This window comes from Podarcis pityusensis (assembly GCF_964106645.2).
Source record: "Podarcis pityusensis genome assembly, chromosome: 8".
Classification (NCBI taxonomy): domain Eukaryota; kingdom Metazoa; phylum Chordata; class Lepidosauria; order Squamata; family Lacertidae; genus Podarcis; species Podarcis pityusensis.
Window position 1 is genome coordinate 40,608,124 of NC_138033.1, and position 21,494 is coordinate 40,629,617.

Genomic DNA, 21,494 nt, shown 5'->3' on the forward strand with positions numbered 1-21,494 from the left:
CGTTTCCCCCTGTGCAATAACCTTTGTTTACTGGGAGCAAGCTATTCCGCAGAGCCATTGCTAGTATTGTCCAGGGAAGGGAAGGTTGAGGTGAGAAGAGCATATGCCAGAGTAGAATGACACCCCAAATATCTGCAGAAAAGGTCAAAAAGAGTGGTGGGCTGCATCGGTCCCAAAACAGGACTTGGTAAGCTGCTGAATCAAACATGAAGCTCCTCATCATAAGCCTCATCATCCCTCTTGCCGTCAGTTCTACTGCAGAGGATTTCTCCCTTGTGGAGGGTATACCATGTTCAAAATACCAAGTGGCTTTCAATAGCTCATGCTATGAGTTTGTGAGGCTCCAGCGCACTTTCACGAGTGCCCAGAGCTGGTGTGAGAGAGGAGGGGGCCACCTGGTCTTTATTGAAAATGAAGAAACCCAGATGTTTCTGCAGGAGCACATCTCTGAGGACAACGAATGGTGGATCGGCATAACCTACAGTTCTTCCTCCAATGAAACTACTGAAGGTAGGGAAAAATAGAATCCCTGTTTTGTGAAATGTTGAGCGGGGGGGACATGTTAGCATAGTGCGGTGCAGGGGTGGGGAACCTGTGGTCCTAAATATGTTGTTGGACTATAACTTCCATAATCCCTAACTATTGGCCATGCTGGCTGGGACTGATGGGATTTGGAGTCTGACAGCATATTCAGGGCCATAGGTGTCTCACTCCCGGTTCAGAGTTTAGAACAGGGGTAGCCAATCTGGAATCCTCCAGATGTTGCTGACTACACTCCCATGACCCTTGGCCATTGGCCATGCTGCAGGGGGTTGGACTAGATGACCCTTGGGGTCCCTTCCAACTCTATGATTTTTATGATTTAGAGAGCACCATGGTTGGCTACACCTTGGTTAGTGTACCAGACCAAGACTGTGGAGACTCTGGTTCCTATCTCTGTTCAGCCATGAAGCTTGTTGGGTTGCCTTGGGGCAGCCAGTCACACTCTTTCAGCCTAGCCTTCCTCACAGGTTTGTTTTGAGGATAAAATAAGGGCTGAGGAGATTGTTATGTTGCTATCTTGAGATCCTTGGAAGAAAGGTAGAGTAAAAATGTAATAAACAAGCATGCTGGATGTCAGTGGATTAAATTATGCTAAGATTTTTTTCACTGTACTACTGATGAAATATTAGCCAGCTGAGTCCCGGCGACATAGTCCTATATGAGCTGAACCCATAAGATATGCAAAAATGTGACCACCTCCCACAATCAATATCTAACTAATGGAAAATGCAGAATACTGGATATTTCCACTTTCATCTTTTCTTCAGATAAGTTTCTGGTTTTAATGGTTGAATTTTAAAATTGAAAAGAAAAGAAAACCCCTCAGAAAATGCATATAACAGTGAAGATAACATAAAAAAATGCATTATATTGAGGAAAATTGCTCGCTAGGAAAAATGCACTAAAATGCTGACAATTTTTTGTGATTTTTTAAAAATTGCAAACTCGTGCAGAAATGTGCTAAACTGAATTCAGGACTGGAAAAAGGAGCAACTGAAAGAAACATAAATTGATAGGTTCACTCATCCCAGTTGTTTAAGTAGGAGAGGCATGTACACTCACGATGCAGCTTCCTTCCACGCAGGGTCCATGGTTTGGCTCGATACCTCGAATATCACCTACAGCAAGTGGCACCAAGAACTGCCTTCCGTTCTCTCATCGTCATGTGGCTATATCCTGAAAAACGGCGGCTATGACTGGGGTATAACAGAGAACTGCAGCCAGGAGTTTGACTTTATTTGCGAGTTTGGTAAGAGGTCCTGAACTGAACTTAAGGGTAACTACTTGTACCACACATCACCCCAAAAGAGTTAAAAAATAAGATTTGCACAGAACACAGATCTGCAGCAAAACACATATGCTTATTTATAATTATAGGTGCAACATAGGACACTTAAAATAGAAGGCTGTCCTGTGTAATGCAACCTAACCCATGCATTTGAGAATGTATATTTATAGCTCGCTTGATTGATGCTATTCCCTGAAATATGTTTATTAGCAGTTTCAGTGTGTGCACAATACCATGCTCTCATTTCCACCAATAATAAACTCAAGTGGGGAGTGTCAGCAGTAATGGGCCAAATCAGGCCCGTTTCAGCATGCTCAGGTGACCCTGTGGGCTTGGAGAAGCACAAAAGAAGGATGGAGTCCCATTCAGTAAGCTTGGTCAGTGGCCACTTGAATGATTTCTGAAGAACCCCTCACCCAAATCAGGGGCTGCAGGGGATGTGGGATGAGACATCCTGCAAAAGGTTTGTTGCATTTTACACTGCAACATCTTGTTGCAGGTCTCACTCGTGGTTGCTAGAATTTTCTCTCCTGCTTCTTTTCTGAATCTTATTCATGCCACCTAGAGGATCATTCTGGAAGTGCTCTCAACTCTATGAAATTCCCACTCAACTTTTTGGGAAAAGTAAAGGCATGGGATTCGTCATCTGGGGCAGGGAAGGGTTAAGAGGAAAAATAATGCTAGCGTGCTTTTCTCCAGGATTGAACGCATTTTTTAAAATGGTCAGCTTTAAACCCGTTTAAATTTCCACAATCCCACAGATCACTATTTTAAAACTATCTTTGTTTTTAATGATGATGGTTCTATGTGTGTTTGTTTTAATGGTGATGGCCTTACGTATACTTGCTTTTAAGTGGGCTGTGTCTTTAGCCAACAATGCCACACACTCATGGTGTTTCTTGTATGCGTGTGCACAGAATCAGGCCACAGCATTGCCTGCGACAACTTCAATGCCACAGTGCAGTGTGGCTCAGGAGAAGTAATTCAGATTGGAGAAAGCTTTTATGGACGGAAAACACCTCACTTCTGTGTGCTAGAGACTCCCCTACAGTTTGATGTCGAAGAGGAATGTAGCTGGATAAGTGTAAAGGATGAAGTTGCAGGTAAGGCTTAGGTGACTTCAGTGTTTTGAACACAGATGGGGGAGAAAATTGATTCAGTGTGCATTTAAAGGCAAATCTATGTGGCATAGCAAGGCGCTAAGTGAAACGCAGCCAACCTTCAAAATCCACAGTTCTCCAAGTTTTGCAATCCTGTTCTCTGGCCAAGTAATGCATATAAAATGCATACATTGTGGTAAAGTGTACATTGAACATCATTATATTAGTGAGAATGACATGCTACTGCATCAAACCTTGCAGGGCAGTGCCATGGACTCCAAGCATGCCAGGTGGCAGCTGATGGGACCTTCTTTGGAGATCCTTGTCCAAGTTTGGGAAGCTACCTGTCGGTTCAATACCACTGCATGGAAGGTAAGCAGCAGAACTTTCTCCACCCACAGGTACCATCAGCAGGTTGGGAAGCATCTCCCAGTGACCAGCTTGCACCTAGATGGACCAGTGCAGCCTGATTCGGTACAAGGCAATTTTACCCACATGACCTCTCCAAGGATGCAGAGAGGTGCTATTATTCTGTGCACTATTTTACAGGCTTGCGACTGGCTGTGACGGAGGAAAGCTTTATCTTTGAAAACATCACCATATCAGTGAAGTGGCTACTCTCTCCTTATTCTGGCAATCTCTCCTGCATCATTAGCACCGGAGACGGAAACACTATTGATCCATACTACCCTCCAACGTAAGTCTACGTTTTTGCAGCCAGGCGATGAGGAAGTGAAGGTTTTGTTGCTTTCTTATTTGATGATGGTGATGATTGAAGACACCTTTCAAGTTGTCAGTGATGCCCCAAATCAGGAGAGCAGAACCTCACGCTTGGGGACTGAATCCCTTAAGGATTACCCAGCTGGTTCTCGAGACTCTCCCCATCACCCCAGACCTTACCTCTGACTGGGATGTGTCTTTGAGCTGTCAGACCTCATCTTCCTTGCCCGGATGCAATTGGAATGTTGTATGTTTGTCGAGACATGCTTTTGCATGGCTGTAATGTAGCCTCCTGTACAAAGTAAGAGTCCCTTCCATTGCTCCGCCCACATTTCCTTCTGGCCATGCCCACCACCAGCATGCAGCCCCTGGAACATCAGAAGGGTATAAAGTGAAGGGGCTGGAAAGAAGGATGACTGGGGTGTGAGTGTGAAGTGGAGGGGAGAAGGTGCAGTAGCAAATCCAAACAGCTCTCCTTTTCCTCTGCCTTGGTCTGCCTGACCCATTCACCTCCCTCCTTCCCACGCTTCCCTTTTCTTCTCTCACACTTCTCAGGCTTCTCTGCTTGTCTGCCATCCATTTCCTCTCTTTCATTCCCCTCTAGCTCTGTGTGCTACAGCATGCTATATCTCATGTCTCTAAGGGGCTCCCACATATGCCTGCATCAGGGCTGTCTTAAGCATATGCGGGGCTGTCTTAAGCATATGCGGCCCTGGGGTGCAAATATCCGCCTGGTGCCCCCCCCCCCAGGTTGCACAGTCCCAGGTGCGCAGGAGGGTGGAGCCGGCCAGCCGCCTCAGCATCTCACTGGCTCGGTCGCCTCCAAACTTGCTGCCCGCAGAAGAGCCTGCTGCGGCACTCCAACCGACGGGCGGGCTCTTCCCCAGACTCAACTCTCGGGCCCCGGACTCTCGGGCCCCGGACTCTCGGGCCTGGTGCCCCTGAGAGCCTGGTGCCCGGGTGCCCCGCACCCCTAGCGCCTATGGGTAAGACGGCCCTGGCCTGCATTCTGCTTGTGCCAGGTGTGGTGCTGGAATCAGTTCAGCCCAAAGGCACAAGCAGGACAGAGTGGGCAGGCTGCAGTGCTGAGGCCCACCTGAAAGTGGACTGAGGGTCAATGGTTGTCCCCTGGCTCTCAGACTGAAACACACTTTTTCTAGGTAGAAGAGAGAGAAAGGCTTCCCAATGCCACAGCAAAAGAATGAAATGAATGCTTTAAATGCTGCAAAAATGATGCAATTTTAACTTGAAAAATGCACATATGAGCATTGTTGGAGAATGGAATGGATTATCCTGGAACAGGGTGTGGTTGTTGGTTGACTAAAATCCTAAACAGGCGCACTCGTGCTGCAACATTTTGTTGCAGGTTTGGCTTTTTCTGCTTCTAACGTGTTCCATTTTGCACCTCAAGCCTGTCTAGCAATGTGACCCATCGCTTCACATCTCCTGGCGAATTCACCATCTTTGTAGAGTGCACAACCAGTGAGTGGCACGTCACAGCTCAGAAACTGATCACCGTGCAAGACAAAATGGATGAGCTTTTGGTGACCGGGTGCTTCAGCAAATATGAAGTAGGGAACACTTCGCATTGCAGGACTCTTTATGAAGAAGTGTTATGGATTCAGGTGGAACTTAATGGAGGTCAGAGCCATCACTTCGTTTTTGTTTATATATTCTTTTGCAGATCAATAGTAGTTTGAACAATGTACTTTCAGAGCACATAGGAGAGACTTCTGCTGGAATTGTCCTTTTTAAGAAACAAAACACCTTTCGTGCTTAGGGAAAAATTCAATTCAATTTGCATTTGAAGGCAAATCCATGTAATTCAGACTTTCTTAAACCATACACGTCCCAAAGCACGGTCTTTCTTTGAAATTAACACTTTTCCAAATTTTGAAATGTTCTCCAACCACGTAATGTCCATTGACTTCCCATTTTAGACAGGTGTTGAAAACAGTTTTATTCCCAAAGGCATGTTGTAGCTGATTTCTGTCATTTAAAACTGTAAATTTGATGGATTGTTTTTTTGCTTGTTTCAGTGCTGCTGTGTTTGACATCTGCCTCTGCTTTCTTTTTAATCGGTTTTATTATTTTTATATTTGATTCTTTTGTAATGCCATGCACACGGATGGTGCCAAATAAGTAAATAAACCACATTGCTATAGCATTACGGTAAATAAACTGATACAATATTTAGTACATAAAATAAATGTTTTAAATGTTTTGCAAAAGGATGCGAAACGAGATATAATTTACACCACATTTTGGAAACCATTTTTCCTTTTCAGGTAGTGGAGTGACCTATACCGTGCTGGCTGATAACAAAACGCTGATGGAGTCCAGGGTGAAGGAAGGAATTGTTCCTCACAATCTCACCCTGGATGGCGCATCCCAACGGCTGATTGGTCCTGGCGTACATCATCTTGAAATAATTGCGTCCAGCAACACCACAGAAGCAGACGTTTCAGAAATCCTGACGGTTCATTTAGTCGAAGCAATCTCTGGTCTTCAGGCCATATTAAGCTCCCACTCTGTGGTTTTAGGAGAAGATCTGGAGATAAAAGTCTCTGTACATCATGGGTCTCCTGAGAAACTGAGGTTTGAGGTGACCGGGCTGAATGAGACATTTTCCCACTTGAAGGACTTCACCGAAGGAGAAGCCGAGACCTACAGAATCCCAGTGAAGTCTGAAGGTACTTCCACACAAAAGCACAAACATGTAACTGAGCTAGATGAGTCTTCTTTTAAAAGTATGAAAAATGAGAGAGAAAGAGAAGGGAAGGGGGAATTTGCAGTGTACCATACATACACCACATGGGGGTGAGAAGGTGGAGCTCCCATCCCCTTTCCCTCTGTGTGGCCGAAGGAAAGCAAGTGTACTGGTCCCATGGGTTACCCGAGAGGCGAGGTCCAAGTCCGGTCCATGGGCAAAGATGAAAAGTGGAGGCAATCCATAGTAGCTGAAGCTGGGTGCAGGGCAGGGAGCCAGGGCGGGTCAGGCAGGAAAGCAGGACAGGGTTCGGGCAGGAACTAGCAACCAACAATGCTGCTCCCACAATGCTGCTCCTCCTTGGGACTGGGGCTGGCTGGCTTTTATCTGCCCCGAGGCATAGGGCGGCCCCGATCCTCTGGTGACTCGCCTCTCTTGGCCTGGAGGCGAGCACTCCTCCTGCGGGAACTTAGTTCCCTCCGCCTCTCTGCCCTGAGCCTCTGCAGCTCAGAAGAGGCTGGAGGGTTACCAGACCCAGAGGCAACCTCAGCTTCCTCTGATGGGGCTGAGAGTGGAGCACCTGCAGGCAGTGGGTCCTCCATCACCTCAGGAGCCAGAGCAGACTCAGCTGCACCTGAGGATCCAGCACAGGTGAGGACCCTTCAGGCTCAAGCCCCAGCCCTGGCTCAGCTGGTTCTGGAGGTGGGGAATCCTGTGCAGGCTGGGATCCCTCAGGTTCAGCATCCGAGTCCGAATCCCAGGCCATCACAGCAAGTGAGCAACAGCAAGGAGGAGGACTGGACCTACTGGGGGCATCTGGCACAAGGGGACCCCAAAAACTGAGGTTGGCCCTGAGACTGGTCAGATGACCAGTATTTGGGCTGGAAGATAAGAAGAACCCAGCTGGATGAGACCAAAGGCCAATCTTATGAATGGAGAACCTGTGGCCCTCCAGATGTTGCATAGGGAGCTGCCTTATAATGAGTCAGACCACTGGTCCTTCTAGCACAGGATTGTCTCCCCAGCCCTACCCAGAGATGCCAGGGATTGAAATTGGAGCCCTCAGCTTGCAAAGCAGATGCTCTACCGCTGATGTATAGCCCCCCCCCCCCGCCTTGCTTCACTGTTCCAAGGACTGGGATATTTGATTTGTGTTTTAATTCTTTTTTTTTTTTTTTACTAAATTGTTGTGCATTGCCAAGAGGACTACGCTGATACATTCATAAATAACAGATATAGATATCACATAAATTAAAGCACCTTGTTCACTCAAAGTGCTATAAAATCATGGGTGAAAGGGACTTGTCTTGTACTAATATTTTTGGCTCCATTTTTTGTCCATCAAGCCACATGAATCCATGTTCCCACCCCCTTTTTACAAGGTGGTACACTTCCCTGATTGGCACCAATAGACTTTGCACCTGCCCTAACAAGTTTCACCCCTTAATCTGCCTGGCTCTGTGGATCTTTGGTTCCCAGCTTCTTATTCGCCCTTATTTACCTTTTCCCGTGTCTTCTTTCCAGGTACCTTCCAGGTCAAAGTCTTTGCTATTAATGCTTTCTCGAACATGAGCACTGATGCAGGAACTGTAATCGTCTCATCTAACAGTTCTCACGAAGAAGGTAATAGCAGGCTCTTGATTATGCCAAATGATGACTTCATAAAATGAAGAGCAATCATACTTTTTAAATTACGGTATACTTCTGTCTTCTTTTCCTTTGCATTTTATTCATACTGTTGTGTGCTTCCCACTTCCAAGTGGTAAGAAGTTACAAGAACAGCATTATAGGATTTGGTATCCTTTTGATGAGAGGGCACCACAGACTTCTTAAACCAAAACCATTCTTAAATCGAGGGGCGCTTTTCCTAATAAGGCCTCCCACTGCCTGTGCCCTTCCACTGTTCGGATTCCATTCTTATACTGAGGTAAAGTTCTCAAACCAAGATGCTATTTTCGGTTTTGCGGAGTTTGTAAACCAAATTGTTCTTAAACCAGACTGTCCTTAAACCGAGGTACCACTGTACATACTGTATTTTTCCGTGTATAAGACGCCCCCGTGTATAAGACACCCCCTATTTTTGGGGACCCCAAATTTAGAAAATGAGCATATGCACTATCCGTGTATAAGACGCCCCCAGATTTTTAACCTTAATTTAAAGTAAAAAAATCCCTAGTCTTATACATGGAAAAGTACGGTAATCAGAGGACAAGGGAAACAAACAAGCACTACTGCAGTTGGTAACATATCCCTGTGGAACCATCCCTGGTTTCACTTCTGGTTTGATTTGACACTCCCAATGTTCCCATTCTCTCTCTCTCTCTCTCTCTGCCCCTCCCCCCCGTCTCTTGCACACACATACATCACATCAGTGTGTAGACTCCACAGAAGGTTCCTAACAAGGTAATGTAGCCATCAGGCTGGAAAAGGTTTCCACCCCAAGCCTTATGGTAGGGCCCACCCTCAACACACTGGTTGAAAAGGGTTGCCCCTCCCCCTCTGCATTGGGCTGTGCATAGATTCCATATAATGGAGACACGGGACCAGATGGAATAGCTGGGTGCTTAGTATGAGGCAGCATGAGGCCCCGATAAATGAAATCTGTCTCCCTCCTTCCCATGAACAAACTGAATCCTTATACACTGTGATGCTTCGGGGAGCAATTTCTACCAATTGCTCTGTAACTTTCACACAGACCTGGAGAAATAACCTTGATTTATACAGAAAAGGTCAGCATGGCATTTGCAGGTGCTATTGAAGCCTTCTGATTTATGCTTTGTGTTCAACAGATCCTCTTGAGAACAAAGAACAGTCCAATGTAAATGGTGAAAAAAGAGTTGTGAGTATCTATTAAAAGAAAGAATGAAAATAACGGAAAAAATCCTTTTGAAAATATTTGACAGGGATTAATGAACGGCTTTTCTTTCTTCTTTGTTAAGACACTGGATTTATTCAAGATGATACCTTATGCCCTCTTGCCTGAGGGTAATCCCCATTGAACACAGTGGGACTTACTTCTAAGAAAGCATGCATTTGATTGCGCTGTTGTTGGGTTGTATCCAAGTAAGTTGTATTCAGAGTAGATCCAGTGACATGAATAAACCTAAGTTAGTCATGTCCATTAATTTCAGTGGGTCTACTTGGAGTAGGACCAATGCTGGGTATAAGCCACTGTATTTATTGAGGCTACAATCCTAACTATGCTTACTCTGAGGCAAGTCCTTCTGAACTCAATGGGACTTACTCCCAAGTAAGTGGAGTTAGTACGGAAGCCTACGTTTTATGTTTGGCTGTGCTTCAGCAAAACTATTAGGGTGGCATCAAAGACAAAACCAGCCAACCAACAAAACCAGTTAATAAAAGAAAATATATGCCTAAAAAATTCCTGCATGTCTATGAAGTCTCTGTGGAGCCTTGGGAATGTCCATTCTTCCAGCCTTCATTCCCTGTCTGGAATGTGGGACTGATAATGGCTTATATCATGACAAGATTTTAAAAAGGGAATGTTCTCACCAGATATCAAGGAGGCAAGAGGTACTTAAACCAAGGAAAACCTGTCCCAAAGCATAACACACCTAAGAATAAGACCCTTCTGGATCAGACCATCTAGCCCAGCTTCCTATTCCCACAGTGGGCAACCAGCTGCCTCTGGAAAGCTCACAAACAGCAGCTGGAATTCAGAGGCAGGCTACCTCCAACAGTGGTGGTAACATACAGCCATCTTGGCTAGTAGTCACTGATAGAATTATCCTTCAGGAACTTGTCCAACCCCTTTTTTAAAGGCACCCACGTTGGTGGCCATCACTTCTTGTGGGAGCAAATTCCATGCTTCAACTATGTGCTGAGTGAAGGAGGACTTCATTTTGTCTGTCCTGAATCCCATGCCAATCGGTTTAACAGGATAGCCCCAGATTACGGTATCCTCCATCTTATTCACACCAAGCATAATTTTGTGCATGTTTATCATGCCATTTTTTACTCTCCCCCCCCCCAACTAAAAAGTCCCAGATATTGTGGGGGCTTTCCTCATAGGGGAGTTGCTCCAACCCCTTGTTCATTCTGGTTACCTCTTTTCTGTGTCTGCTTGCACATGGAAGATGCAACTGCTCTGACAATTACTTTTCTTCATCATTTCTGGTTTAGGATGACAAAGGGAAAAACAAGATCTACATTAAGCCCAGCCGCCATGCCAGCCTCTTCACAACAATCATTCTTGGCTGGCCTGATGACAGCACTAATTCTACCTACACCTGGTCTTGTGGTATGTATGTTGTGTTTCACTGCCTTCTCCCCTTTACAATTGTGACCAGAACTCTCCATTCAAAAGTATATGAAAGCGTCCTCATGTTCTAAGTGAGCTGATGTGTTTGGTTTGTTTATCCAAGTTTAGGGCTGGGAGATCCGTTTGATTCAGTTCACATTTAAAGGTGAACCTACCTAATTCACACATTCACACAGCCACCCTTTGACATTCTGACACCTCTGATTTTGCAGCGCAGTTCTCCAGCCACACAATGTGTACAAAAATGCATGTACAGGGCTAAAGTGTCCAATATAAAAATACAACACTGGGTGCTGGGTTCTCTCAAATGATTCAGCTGAAAATTGCCTTTGAAGGTTACTGCTGGCCTGAATGGGACCAATGTGTGCAAGAGCATTCCATCCTCACAGACCAAAGAGAGATCCGGATCCCACCGGCTTGCTTACCTCCTCCCAGCTCTGCAGTGACCATGAAAGTTATAGTCAAAAGCCCAGAGAAAGAAGAAAAACAGGATGAGCAATGCCTCTACATTACAGCAAAGCAGGATCTGAGCCTGCAGATCAGGTGTGCTGCACTTTATTTATTTCCTTGCGCTCTGAGGTTCTGACAGTGTCAGGTGAGAGCCTCATACAGAAGCTGTCAGAGGCAGTTTGCTCCTGAATTCCACTTGCTGGGAATCTTAAATGACTAGAGTGCCATTGTGCTCAGGTCCTACTTGCAGGCTTCCCATTAGGGCATCAGGCTGACCCCCAGGAGAACAGGATGCTGGACTAGATGGGCCACTGGCCTGATCCAGCAGCCAGGCTCTTTTCTTAGATGCATGGAGAGGGTGAAGGATGGCAAGATGCTACCCTGACAGGGTGTGCTTGGGGAAGCCAACTAGGCAACAGTAGATCTGTTCAACAGGAAGATGTTCAAGAATCCCAGTTTTGAGTATCACAGATGCACAGCATTGATTATATCATTCCACCCAAAAGCACAGAGCTCGTTTGGTAGGCAAGCACAGTTTGCTCCCCTTAGCTTGTTCCTTGAGCTTGCTAACTGCAGGTCCTGCCTTCTTCCTAGCTGCAAAATGAACTGCAAACCAGTGAATGTTACTGAAGACATGACGCTCCTAGCATCCGTGGGGACAGACTCAAAGGCTACTCTGTACAAGTGGTACTTAGATTATACGTTCCACAGAAAGGTGAGCCTGTTGCCCATGTCAGAAATTATGTACACACACAAAAGTTGAATCAATGAAATTTGCACTTTCTGAAACAATGTGAAAAACAAAACACAGGCATTTTTCAAAATATATACTTATTTGAATGTTATGATGCAGTTCCCCAACAAAACCATGTTTACAAAAACTCGATATATTAGGAAAAATTACTTGCAAAACTTCATTAAAAATGTGTTTGTTTGAAGAAATTTGCATTGAAACACTAATGAATTTTCGTTAGAATTATTTACAAAGAAATCTACAAATGGCTACAGAAATGTGGGGAACAGATTTTAAGACTGTAAAAAATGAAAAACTGAGAGAACAGAAATGGACAGATCCATCCTGTGTGTGAGATGGCACTTGCTTTGACATAACATCATTTAACCTTCCCACAAACAAATCAGAAGGATGTTCACTAAACAGCCAGCAGCAGACAACCTGCTTATTGAGGGTTTATCTTGATTTGTTTGCAGGGAGATTAGATGACATTGGCTATTTCATGACCAATTTTATCTTTCAGCAGGCCTATCCAGACACATGATATAGTTACATCTGTTTTTAAATTTATTTTATGTTTTTATTGTGATTTTTGTTTTTACATGTTTTCAGTTGTTTTAAAATGTTTTACATAAATATTTTTTTAAAATACTGCATCATTGATGGGTTTGCTGCCCCGGGTAAGATATCTATTTAATAAAACATTTAAAAATCAAATTTTGATTTCTCTGTGAGGAGGCTAGATGACCTGAAATCAACCACAGTCTGGATGCACCCTTAGAGATAGAAGGCAAGACTATTAAAAGCTGGTTATCCTTTTGAAAGGGACAGGGGAGATATTAACGCAGCTGTTTGAGAACTAGGTGAAGACCTTGAGAACAGTCTCTTTGCTAGACATAGCAGAAAGGTGACCACAAGTCCATGTTTTAATCCGTGTTTCTTCTGCTTTCTCTCTCTCTTTCCCTTGCGGTTCATTCCCCTCACCAGCCCAATCCTCTTCCACCAAGCTGTACCTTGAATGCTTTCCCACAAAGCTCCCTCACTTTGCTTCAGAGTGGCACACCAATGTTGGTGCTGAACAGCTCCTTCTTGCAAACCCAGGGAGAAGCTTTTCGAATTAAAGTAACAGGTGGGAGAGCCAGAATTTGGATAATCTGCATTTACTATGGCTTTAGTAGTAATTGTTTGCTTCCAACTGGTAGTTTTAATACTGCATGCTATCAAGCGTTGTTTCTACCTGTAAGCTACTCTAAGCACTACTGAGTATTATTTTTATTACTGTTAATTACCTGCCCTTCACTCAAAGGCCCCAGGGCAGTTTAAAACAATTGAAAGACAATGTTAAAAACAGTTTAAAACACAGAAATCACAGAAATAAGGTGGGTACACCTCAGGTGTCAAAAACAAGAGAAAAGAGGTGTGCTTCAGCAGTCTGGGGAGGGAGTTCCACAATTTAGGGGCCGCCACAACGAATGCCCTACCCACTGAACTTCTGAGGGTGGTAGAACAACCAAGAAGGTCTCCTCTGCCAACCTGTAGGGAAGGAAGTGGTCTTTCAGGTTTTGAGGGCCTGAATCATTTAAGGTTTTAACCTTAAACCTGTTAATACATTGAATTGAGCCTGGAAATGAACCGGCAACCAAAGCAGCCGTTTTAAAACAGGGATTATGCAAGAACTAAACAGAACCCCAGCCAGTAGTACAGCCGCTACATTTTTAACCAATTTAAGTTTCCAAGACATCCAAGAATATTAGCATATTATTTAACAGCATTATAACAACAACAACAAATGTGCAGTTCAGTGTTCTCCCTGGCACAAAGAATGGCAAATACCGCTATTTCAAAGCCCTGCAGGATGAAACCTACAATGGGCATTGAAACAAACTCTTCAGGGCTTTTTCGGACCTGTGGGAACATTTGGAATGGCTGCTAGGGGTTGTCTAGGCATTGCCAGGTAATGCATTTTGGGGGTTCTGAAATGGTTGCTAGCTGACATGAATGGGAGCCTGTATATAAATGCTACCACTAAGGTGTGATTGGTTTGGGGGGAGGGGAGGCAGGGTGAAGCATGGCCACTGCATGACCACACAGGTGTTGCTGCAGTGCAGCAAAATGTATAAGTAGTATTAATCCAAAAAGCCAAGTGCTCCTTTTATATCTCAATAGTATACAAACCACAGCAAACTCACCTTTGAATTGTTTTCTTTCTAAATTTGCCAGCTATGAGTGAGGACAAATATGGTGAAGACACCTATACTGTGAGCACTGTGCCTCCACCTGTAGCCCCAGTATGTACTGTATCTCCTGCTCAAGGATCAGTGCTCACCAGCTTCTCCATCTCCTGCCACTCTCCCTGTCTGGTGGATCAGTGCCTTCCAGCTGACAGCTCCTCACTCACATACTGCTTCTACCTGCAGACAAGTAAGAGTCAGAGGTGGCTGCTTGCATTCACTGTTTGTCTAAGGTTGGTTCTGGTCCACATGTTCTAACTGAAGGCACTTCTGTAGCTGAATTCTCTCATAGGGATGGCATGCCAGTGTTTAGTGGGGATAGAGGCAGAAGCGGTGTAGCGAAAAGGGTGCTTCTTACTTTTATACAGTAGGTTAAATTCCAGTAAAAGGCACATTCTGGGCATCCATCCAGGTAATCAAGAGGCATTAAAATAGATATAAATAACTGAAATAAATAAATAATATACAATAAAATAAACATTCACAATTCAATGACACATCCCTGCCTGGCAAAAGTATCCTAGAGGGTGCAGAGCAGGGCCAGGGGAAAGCGTGTCCTAGGAAAGGACATGCTAAGTGTTCAGGTTCTACAGTCCACAAGTAGCTTGTAGTAGCTACTACTAAAGTGTGTAGAGGTGAAAATAACATTCAGAAATGGGTTGTATCGGGGCAATTGTTTTGCAAAATTGCATAAGAAATGTGTGTATTTGGAGAAATTCACACTGAAATGAATTTTCATGGTGACTTTTAAAAATAAATCACAAGCTGATGTGGAAGTGTGGGGAACTGAACTTAAGACTGGAAAAATGAGAAACCGAAACTGAGAAATTTGCCCCTCCCTACTCAGTTGTAGGGCATTGTAGTCTAGCAACAACAGTAAGGCCACAGGCTTCCCACCCCACCCTGTGTTAGAACCACTGGCTATAAATAGAAAATGACAAACGACAAATAAATGTGCATCTGGCCATTGCAATCCAAGTCTAACATGGATCAAGAAATGCCCTGCTGCTGCTGTCAAACTGGGTCATGGAAAAATTGGTTTCCTACTCTGTCACCTGAACCAGTCTCCCTCCCTCCTCCAGATTCTCTTCTACACTGCGGACAAGAGCCTGTCCTACCCTCAGTTTACCTTCCACTTGGAGAAGCAGACGATAACTTTCTTTTATGGATTAAAATTGGTGTGAGCAACATCTATGGTGACACCGTTTATACCAATGCCACTGCCAGGGTAGGTGTGACTTCACTGGCTTTTGCTGTCTGTGCCTTTGCTATCTATATTATTATCATCACATTCTATACAGCCGTCTTAAGGTGATGTTCAATAAACACAGTTAAACACACACACACACACACACACACACACACACGAGTAAATACATTTAAAACAAAACTGAGGCTGTACAAAATAGACACTCAAGGCAAAGAAGTCCACTCACCCTCGTGATGTTGCTGGACGGTAGAGTCTCCCCCAAGAAATCCCAGGATTGGCTTCCTGTCCTGCTGGGAGGAGAGGGTGGCTAAGATGGTCGCTGTATTCTGGGGCCGGGTAGGAATTTGTCCACCAGGCAAATTGTCACCAGCCTGTTGGTTTTGCCTACCTCATAGCAATCGTCACAACTTGGTTGGGCATTGGGGCAATATCAATCTGGGATGGAGGGGAGGTTGTAGTCTCTGCCTGCCCCTCCAAATGCTGGACATCCTGTTAAAGGGATCTGGGGGGAGTGGCCATGTCCGCATGCCCAGCCGGAGCCTAGGACCATTGGCTCTCCCCCAGACAGCAGTCCCTATTTGATGTAAGTCTTAGGAACCCCTGTGTGGATTGACCATTGCGTCACTTCTGGCAGGCAGGCTGGAAGTATTTACTTGCCCCATGCCCAAGCCAAACCTCTCTCATCTGTATTCAATAAAGTTGTGGACTGTTTCAGTCCATAACCAGTCTCAATTGTCTTTCATTTCTCTGGGGGTAGAGGACTGGGGAGAACGACTATTGGTCCTGCAACCATTTATCCAGCTGCAATATCTTGTCAAAACAAAACTGTCTTCAATTGTTTCCAGAAAGTGCAGCCTAGTAAGTGGTTGTCTTTTCTCCCCAGGAAGGCTCTGCCACAGAACAGATGGGGTGATGAACCCACACAATTCAGGGGCTTGATCTGGTCCTCCTGAACATTCCCCCCCAATATCCCCAATATCCCACCTAATATCCCTCCTAATTTCCTACCAATTTTGATGGTGGGATGAAAAGAAAAGTAAAGAAAGTAGAGGTGACACAGCAGGTGGGTTTTTCTCAGAAAAGAAAATTCGACCTACTGTATCTCCTCTATTATAGAAACATGTTGTCAACAACCCATTTACAATATTAAGCCCCTATCTGAAAACTTTCTTCTCATTGAGAACTGTAGGTGTCAGAGAACTGATTTGGATCAGGACTATAATGAGATGAAAAGCTTAAAGCCTTCTGCTGTATGTCATGGTCCTGACCTCAGCCTTGAGCATCTGCATCTGCTGTTTGTTTTCTAGCCACACAAGGGCTAAGAGGAGGGGACTAAGACTAAGAATAACAACACATCTAGTCTGGCATTCAGCAGCAAGAATGTCCTTGGTGGTTATGGAATGAACAACTGTGTGCATTTCCCCCTTGCTTTATCAGGTTCAACATCAGGACATAAGCAGCGGAAACCAGACCTTGCAAGCCATTATTTCAGAAAAATCGAACACCATCCTCAAAGGCGAGAACAACAGCATGACCCTGTTCCAGCTGTACAAGTCAGTGTCTTCTGTCCTTAATCTAGAAACAAAAGAAGAGAGTGTTAATTCATCTCTGCGGACAGATACACGGAAAGAGGTTAGCTGCACATACTGCCTCCTGCAACCATTTTTACTCAGGAGCCTTTGGTGTGTAAGCAGCATTTGTATAGTTTAGCTACTACAAGGTACTCGTGGAATGTAGAATCAATATCTTCTGGTGTCATTGCTTGATCTGGGCAGACCACAGGTGCTTCCCCTACCTCTCAGCTGTGGGGGCATAAGGTTGCCCACACCCTGTGTGACATCAGCACATTTTGCCCAATGGTAGTGACCCCTATGTAAACCCCCACTCAGCTAACAGCATTAAGGGTTGTGTAGGAAAGAAATAGACGTGGGTGGCGCTGTGGGTAAAACCTCAGCGCCTAGGGCTTGCCGATCGCATGGTCAGCGGTTCGAATCCCCGCGGCGGGGTGAGCTCCTGTCTTTTGGTCCCAGCTCCTGCCCACCTAGCAGTTCGAAAGCACTCCTAAGTGCAAGTAGATAAATAGGGACCACTTTCTAGCGGGAAGGTAAACGGCATTTCCGTGTGCTGCTCTGGTGCTGGCTCGCCAGAGCAGCTTCGTCACGCTGGCCACGTGACCCGGAAGTGTCTCCGGACAGCGCTGGCCCCCGGCCTCTTGAGTGAGATGGGCGCACAACCCTAGAGTCGGACACGACTGGCCCGTACGGGCAGGGGTACCTTTACCTTTACCTTTTAGGAAAGAAATAATTGTTTTAGCTGTTTACAACCTTTTCACCAGCCAGTTATTTTAATGATTCCTTTGTTGTTTTTAATGGTGTACGTATTGTTGTACACTGCCCTGATATTTTATGAGAGGGCGATACATAATTACTTTTATAAATGCATATAAATTTAAAAACCCCAGTGGGCCATTAATTAAAAGCTGGCTGGAATAAAAAGAGCTTTAAAGGTAAAGGTAAAGGGGCCCCTGACCATTAGGTCCAGTCACGGATGACTCTGGGGTTGCGGCGCTCATCTCGCTTTATTGGCTGAGGGAGCCGGCGTACAGCTTCCGGGTCATGTGGCCAGCATGACTAAGCCACTTCTGGCGAACCAGAGCAGCGCACGGAAACACCGTTTACCTTCCCGCCAGAGCGGTACCTATTTATCTACTTGCACTTTGACGTGCTTTCGGACTGCTAGGTTGGCAGGAGCAGGGACCGAGCAACGGGAGCTCACCCCGTCGCAGGGATTCGAACCGCCGATCTTCTGATCGGCAAGTCCTAGGCTCTGTGGTTTAACCCACAGCACCACCCATGTCCCATTAAACGATGGGAACATGGAGTCCAGTAAATCTCCACCAGCCCCACAATCCCAGCCCCAGCACTGAGAAGGCTCCTTCTCTCTTGCCTGCACACAGGATCTCGTATATAGGCACTATAGAGAGCAAGGTCTCCAAAGCCTGGTAGGCTCATGAAGGAGCAGGCAGTTTCTGAAAGGCAACCTGGCCCTAAGCTGTTCAGTTTTAAAGCCAACGCTCACACTTTATGTTAATCCTGGAAACAAATAGATAACTACAGCAGGTGGAATAAAGCTTGGGGTCTATTTCCAAAGTTGTCCCTGCATAGACACCATTGCAGTAATCTTGTGTGAAATAATGAAATTACAACTCATCTGGTTAATGTGTCCTTTGCTAATAAGTAGGATATCCCTCAGATATGGCCCTGTTCCCCAGTTCCTGAAGCATTGTTTGGGTTTGGAAGCCAGTTGTCACAAATAGGGTTTGTATTATTTTAGTGCTTTGGGGATCCAAATCCTATCTGGCGCTGCCAAAATGCCTCTAGATATGCAAATAAAAGAAGCCAGAGAAGTGTAAAGAATTGTTTAATTGTCATTAATAATGATCATTTTGAAAGTCACGGGGAAGCTGGTACTTATGCTTAAAAAGGCTACATGTTCATCTCACTAGGAACTCTCATTCATAAATTCCCTTCACTCTCATGGAGTTAATATATTCCTCTACAGTGGTACCTCGGGTTAAGAACTTAATTTGTTCTGGAGATCCATTCTTAACCTGAAACTGTTCTTAACCTGAAGCACCACTTTAGCTAATGGGGCCTCCCGCTGCCGCTGCGCTGCTGGAGCACGATTTTTGTTCTCATCCTGAAGCAAAGTTCTTAACCCAAGGTACTATTTCTGGGTTAGTGGAGTCTGTAACCTGAAGTGTCTGTAACCTGAAGCATCTGTAACCCGAGGTACCACTGTATTTATATAGTCAACTGCAAGGTAAACTGGCAATTTGCAATTAGAGTGGATGTCAACTCAGATTAGACATAAAACCCACTTCCCACCCTATAATTTACATTACGGATGGGCAGACTTTAAGCTTGGTGAGGGTCTACTTTTTCCCATTGGGACTCTGAGGTCCCCAACTGAAGCCGTGCAAAATATTGGCTCAAGAAGGTACACACAGAATTGCAAGGCAAGATGCCTCTGAGCACATGCAGAGCTCAGGAATTTGTTTTCAGTAGCAGAAAATGGCTCACATCCTGATTATTTTACCCACAAATCTATTCCTGCTTTCTCAAGCATTCTTGATTTCGGAAGCCCAAATGAGGAAGTGAAGGGCATGGGAGAGAAAGACTTTTGGTTGTTGCTATTGTTAAACCATTGGGAGCCGGAAATTCTATATGTATATTTTTATTTAAAAGCATTTCTGAACCACTTAAAAATCTCGAAGCTGTGTACACTATGTACAATATAAAAACAATATCCATTAAAACAAAAATATAGGCTAAAATCAATAGAAAGATATAAAAATATAAAAGCATTTAAAAACAGATTTAGGAGATTCATACACAAAAATCAGGATCCTATCTTATGGCAAAAAGGGAAAGGCTGCGCAAAAAGATAAGTCTTTGTAAGACATCTGAAGGAGGAGATGCTTTATGTATGGCTGAGGGACAGACATTCCACAGAACAAGGGCAACAGCTGAAAATGCCCATTTTGGAGTCACCACCCTATGATATTCAGTAGCATGTTGCAAATCACAGAGTCACCAATGAGCAGCCTCTAGATGCAGGTCTTTGTCTGGTGCCTGTGAAACTCTGAGCCCCCAATTTCACTGTCCACCTGTTTCTGGAGTGGCAAAGGTGATTAGCATTTTCTTGCTTGAAAAGTACATAGAGGAGGAAGCTGGAAGGGACATCCTTTGCCACTTCCTGATTTCCCCACTATGTGCTTTTCAAGGTTCAGGTTAATTCTACTGGATCTGATGATTTAGTCAGATCACATGGAAATGTGAAATGTGTCTCTGCACTTCCTCTTTTTGTGTATTGGGGTGGGGGGATGATCCAGGGGGAGATAGAGGGAAGTGATCAGAGTGGATGGTACCCATGGCACTCACTCAAAAATCCAGATGTGCCCATGGACCTAGAAAGGTTGGCAACTTCTGTACTAGTTGATCCTGTTCTGCCAGGGGTGGGTCTATTAGAAACAAGACCATCAATAACCAGTATTTATATGGTCTCTAATGATCTGTCTTTGCATCCCCAGCTGCGAGAGCTGATGCTGACAACCCTCTCTGCTGTAAATGTAACATCAATGCAGACGGCTCTTAAGATGTCAGAGGTGCTCAAGGAAATCACTTACAGGAGTGAAGAGCTCTCTTCCTCTGCGCAGGTGAGTGGCTGGGCGATGTGCATTTCTTCATAACTGTGTGTGGTTCATGCAAAGAGGCAACAGATGTATTGACAATGTGAGAATCTGAAAGTAGGGGTGCTTTTAACAGACTGGTAAGGGGGGGTTGAAAGTGGGGGGGGGATTGAAGGAACTATTCTATGATTAATTCTTAGAGGAAGGCAGTACTTATAAAACTGTCGGTCACCTCTTTGGTGCCCTTAGATAATTGGAGTTGGGACAGAAATTTCAAAGAGGAAAAGGAACTCACCTGTGACTGATGGAACCCTTCACCTTGTACCAAACATAAGAAGAGCCTTTCTGGGTCAGGCCAAAGATCTTCCTAGTCCAAAATCCTGTTCTCATATTGGCTAACCAGGAGCCAATGGCCCTCTCCCCACCTGTGATTCTCAGCAACTAGTATTATCAGTAACATACTGCCTCCAACAGTGGAGGTAGAACATAGCCACCATGCCTAGTAGCCCTTGATAGCCTTATCCTCTATGAATTTGTCTAGTCCTCTTTTAGTAAAGTAAAGGGACCCCTGACCATTAGGTCCAGTCGCGGACAACTCTGGGGTTGCGGCACTCATCTCTCTTTACTGGCTGAGGGAGCCGGCGTACAGCTTCCAGGTCATGTGGCCAGCATGACTAATCTGCTTCTGGCGAACCAGAGCAGCACATGGAAACGACGTTTACCTTCCCACCAGAGCGGTACCTATTTATCTACTTGCACTCTGATGTGCTTTTGAACTGCTAGGTTAACAGGAGCAGGGACCGAGCAATGGGAGCTCACCCCATTTTAAAACCATTCAAATTTTAAAACCATTCAAATAGGTGTCCATCATCACAGCCTTTTGTTGGGAACAGATTCCATAGCTGTGGGTCCTGACTCTCCCAATGTTCAGTTTCATTGGATGGAAGCAGTACGTGTGTGTGTCGAGTACCCCCTGGCAGAGGGCCCTCACCAATTTACACTGGGTTTGTGAGAGGTGCTGCCCTGTCATTTGCTT

The 21,494-nt window shown here is 45.0% G+C and overlaps 1 protein-coding gene across 1 annotated transcript in view; it reads left to right on the top strand.

The window, feature by feature from the left end:
* Positions 1 to 206: 206 nt before the first annotated feature.
* LOC308483189 (polycystin-1-like protein 2) overlaps positions 207 to 21,494 on the top strand; it is a gene marked incomplete at its 5' end in the record, with an annotated part of 47,440 nt that continues 26,152 nt past the window's right edge. Inside the window, 17 exons of the mRNA XM_081016776.1 lie at positions 207 to 510; positions 1,628 to 1,792; positions 2,749 to 2,934; positions 3,193 to 3,303; positions 3,481 to 3,628; positions 5,063 to 5,292; positions 5,940 to 6,344; positions 7,886 to 7,984; positions 9,151 to 9,200; positions 10,505 to 10,622; positions 10,979 to 11,186; positions 11,688 to 11,808; positions 12,814 to 12,955; positions 14,047 to 14,247; positions 15,140 to 15,285; positions 16,705 to 16,899; positions 20,360 to 20,485. Coding sequence (XP_080872902.1) covers positions 207 to 510; positions 1,628 to 1,792; positions 2,749 to 2,934; positions 3,193 to 3,303; positions 3,481 to 3,628; positions 5,063 to 5,292; positions 5,940 to 6,344; positions 7,886 to 7,984; positions 9,151 to 9,200; positions 10,505 to 10,622; positions 10,979 to 11,186; positions 11,688 to 11,808; positions 12,814 to 12,955; positions 14,047 to 14,247; positions 15,140 to 15,285; positions 16,705 to 16,899; positions 20,360 to 20,485 — 2,955 coding nt within the window. The remainder of the gene's footprint in view (positions 511 to 1,627; positions 1,793 to 2,748; positions 2,935 to 3,192; positions 3,304 to 3,480; positions 3,629 to 5,062; positions 5,293 to 5,939; positions 6,345 to 7,885; positions 7,985 to 9,150; positions 9,201 to 10,504; positions 10,623 to 10,978; positions 11,187 to 11,687; positions 11,809 to 12,813; positions 12,956 to 14,046; positions 14,248 to 15,139; positions 15,286 to 16,704; positions 16,900 to 20,359; positions 20,486 to 21,494) is intronic.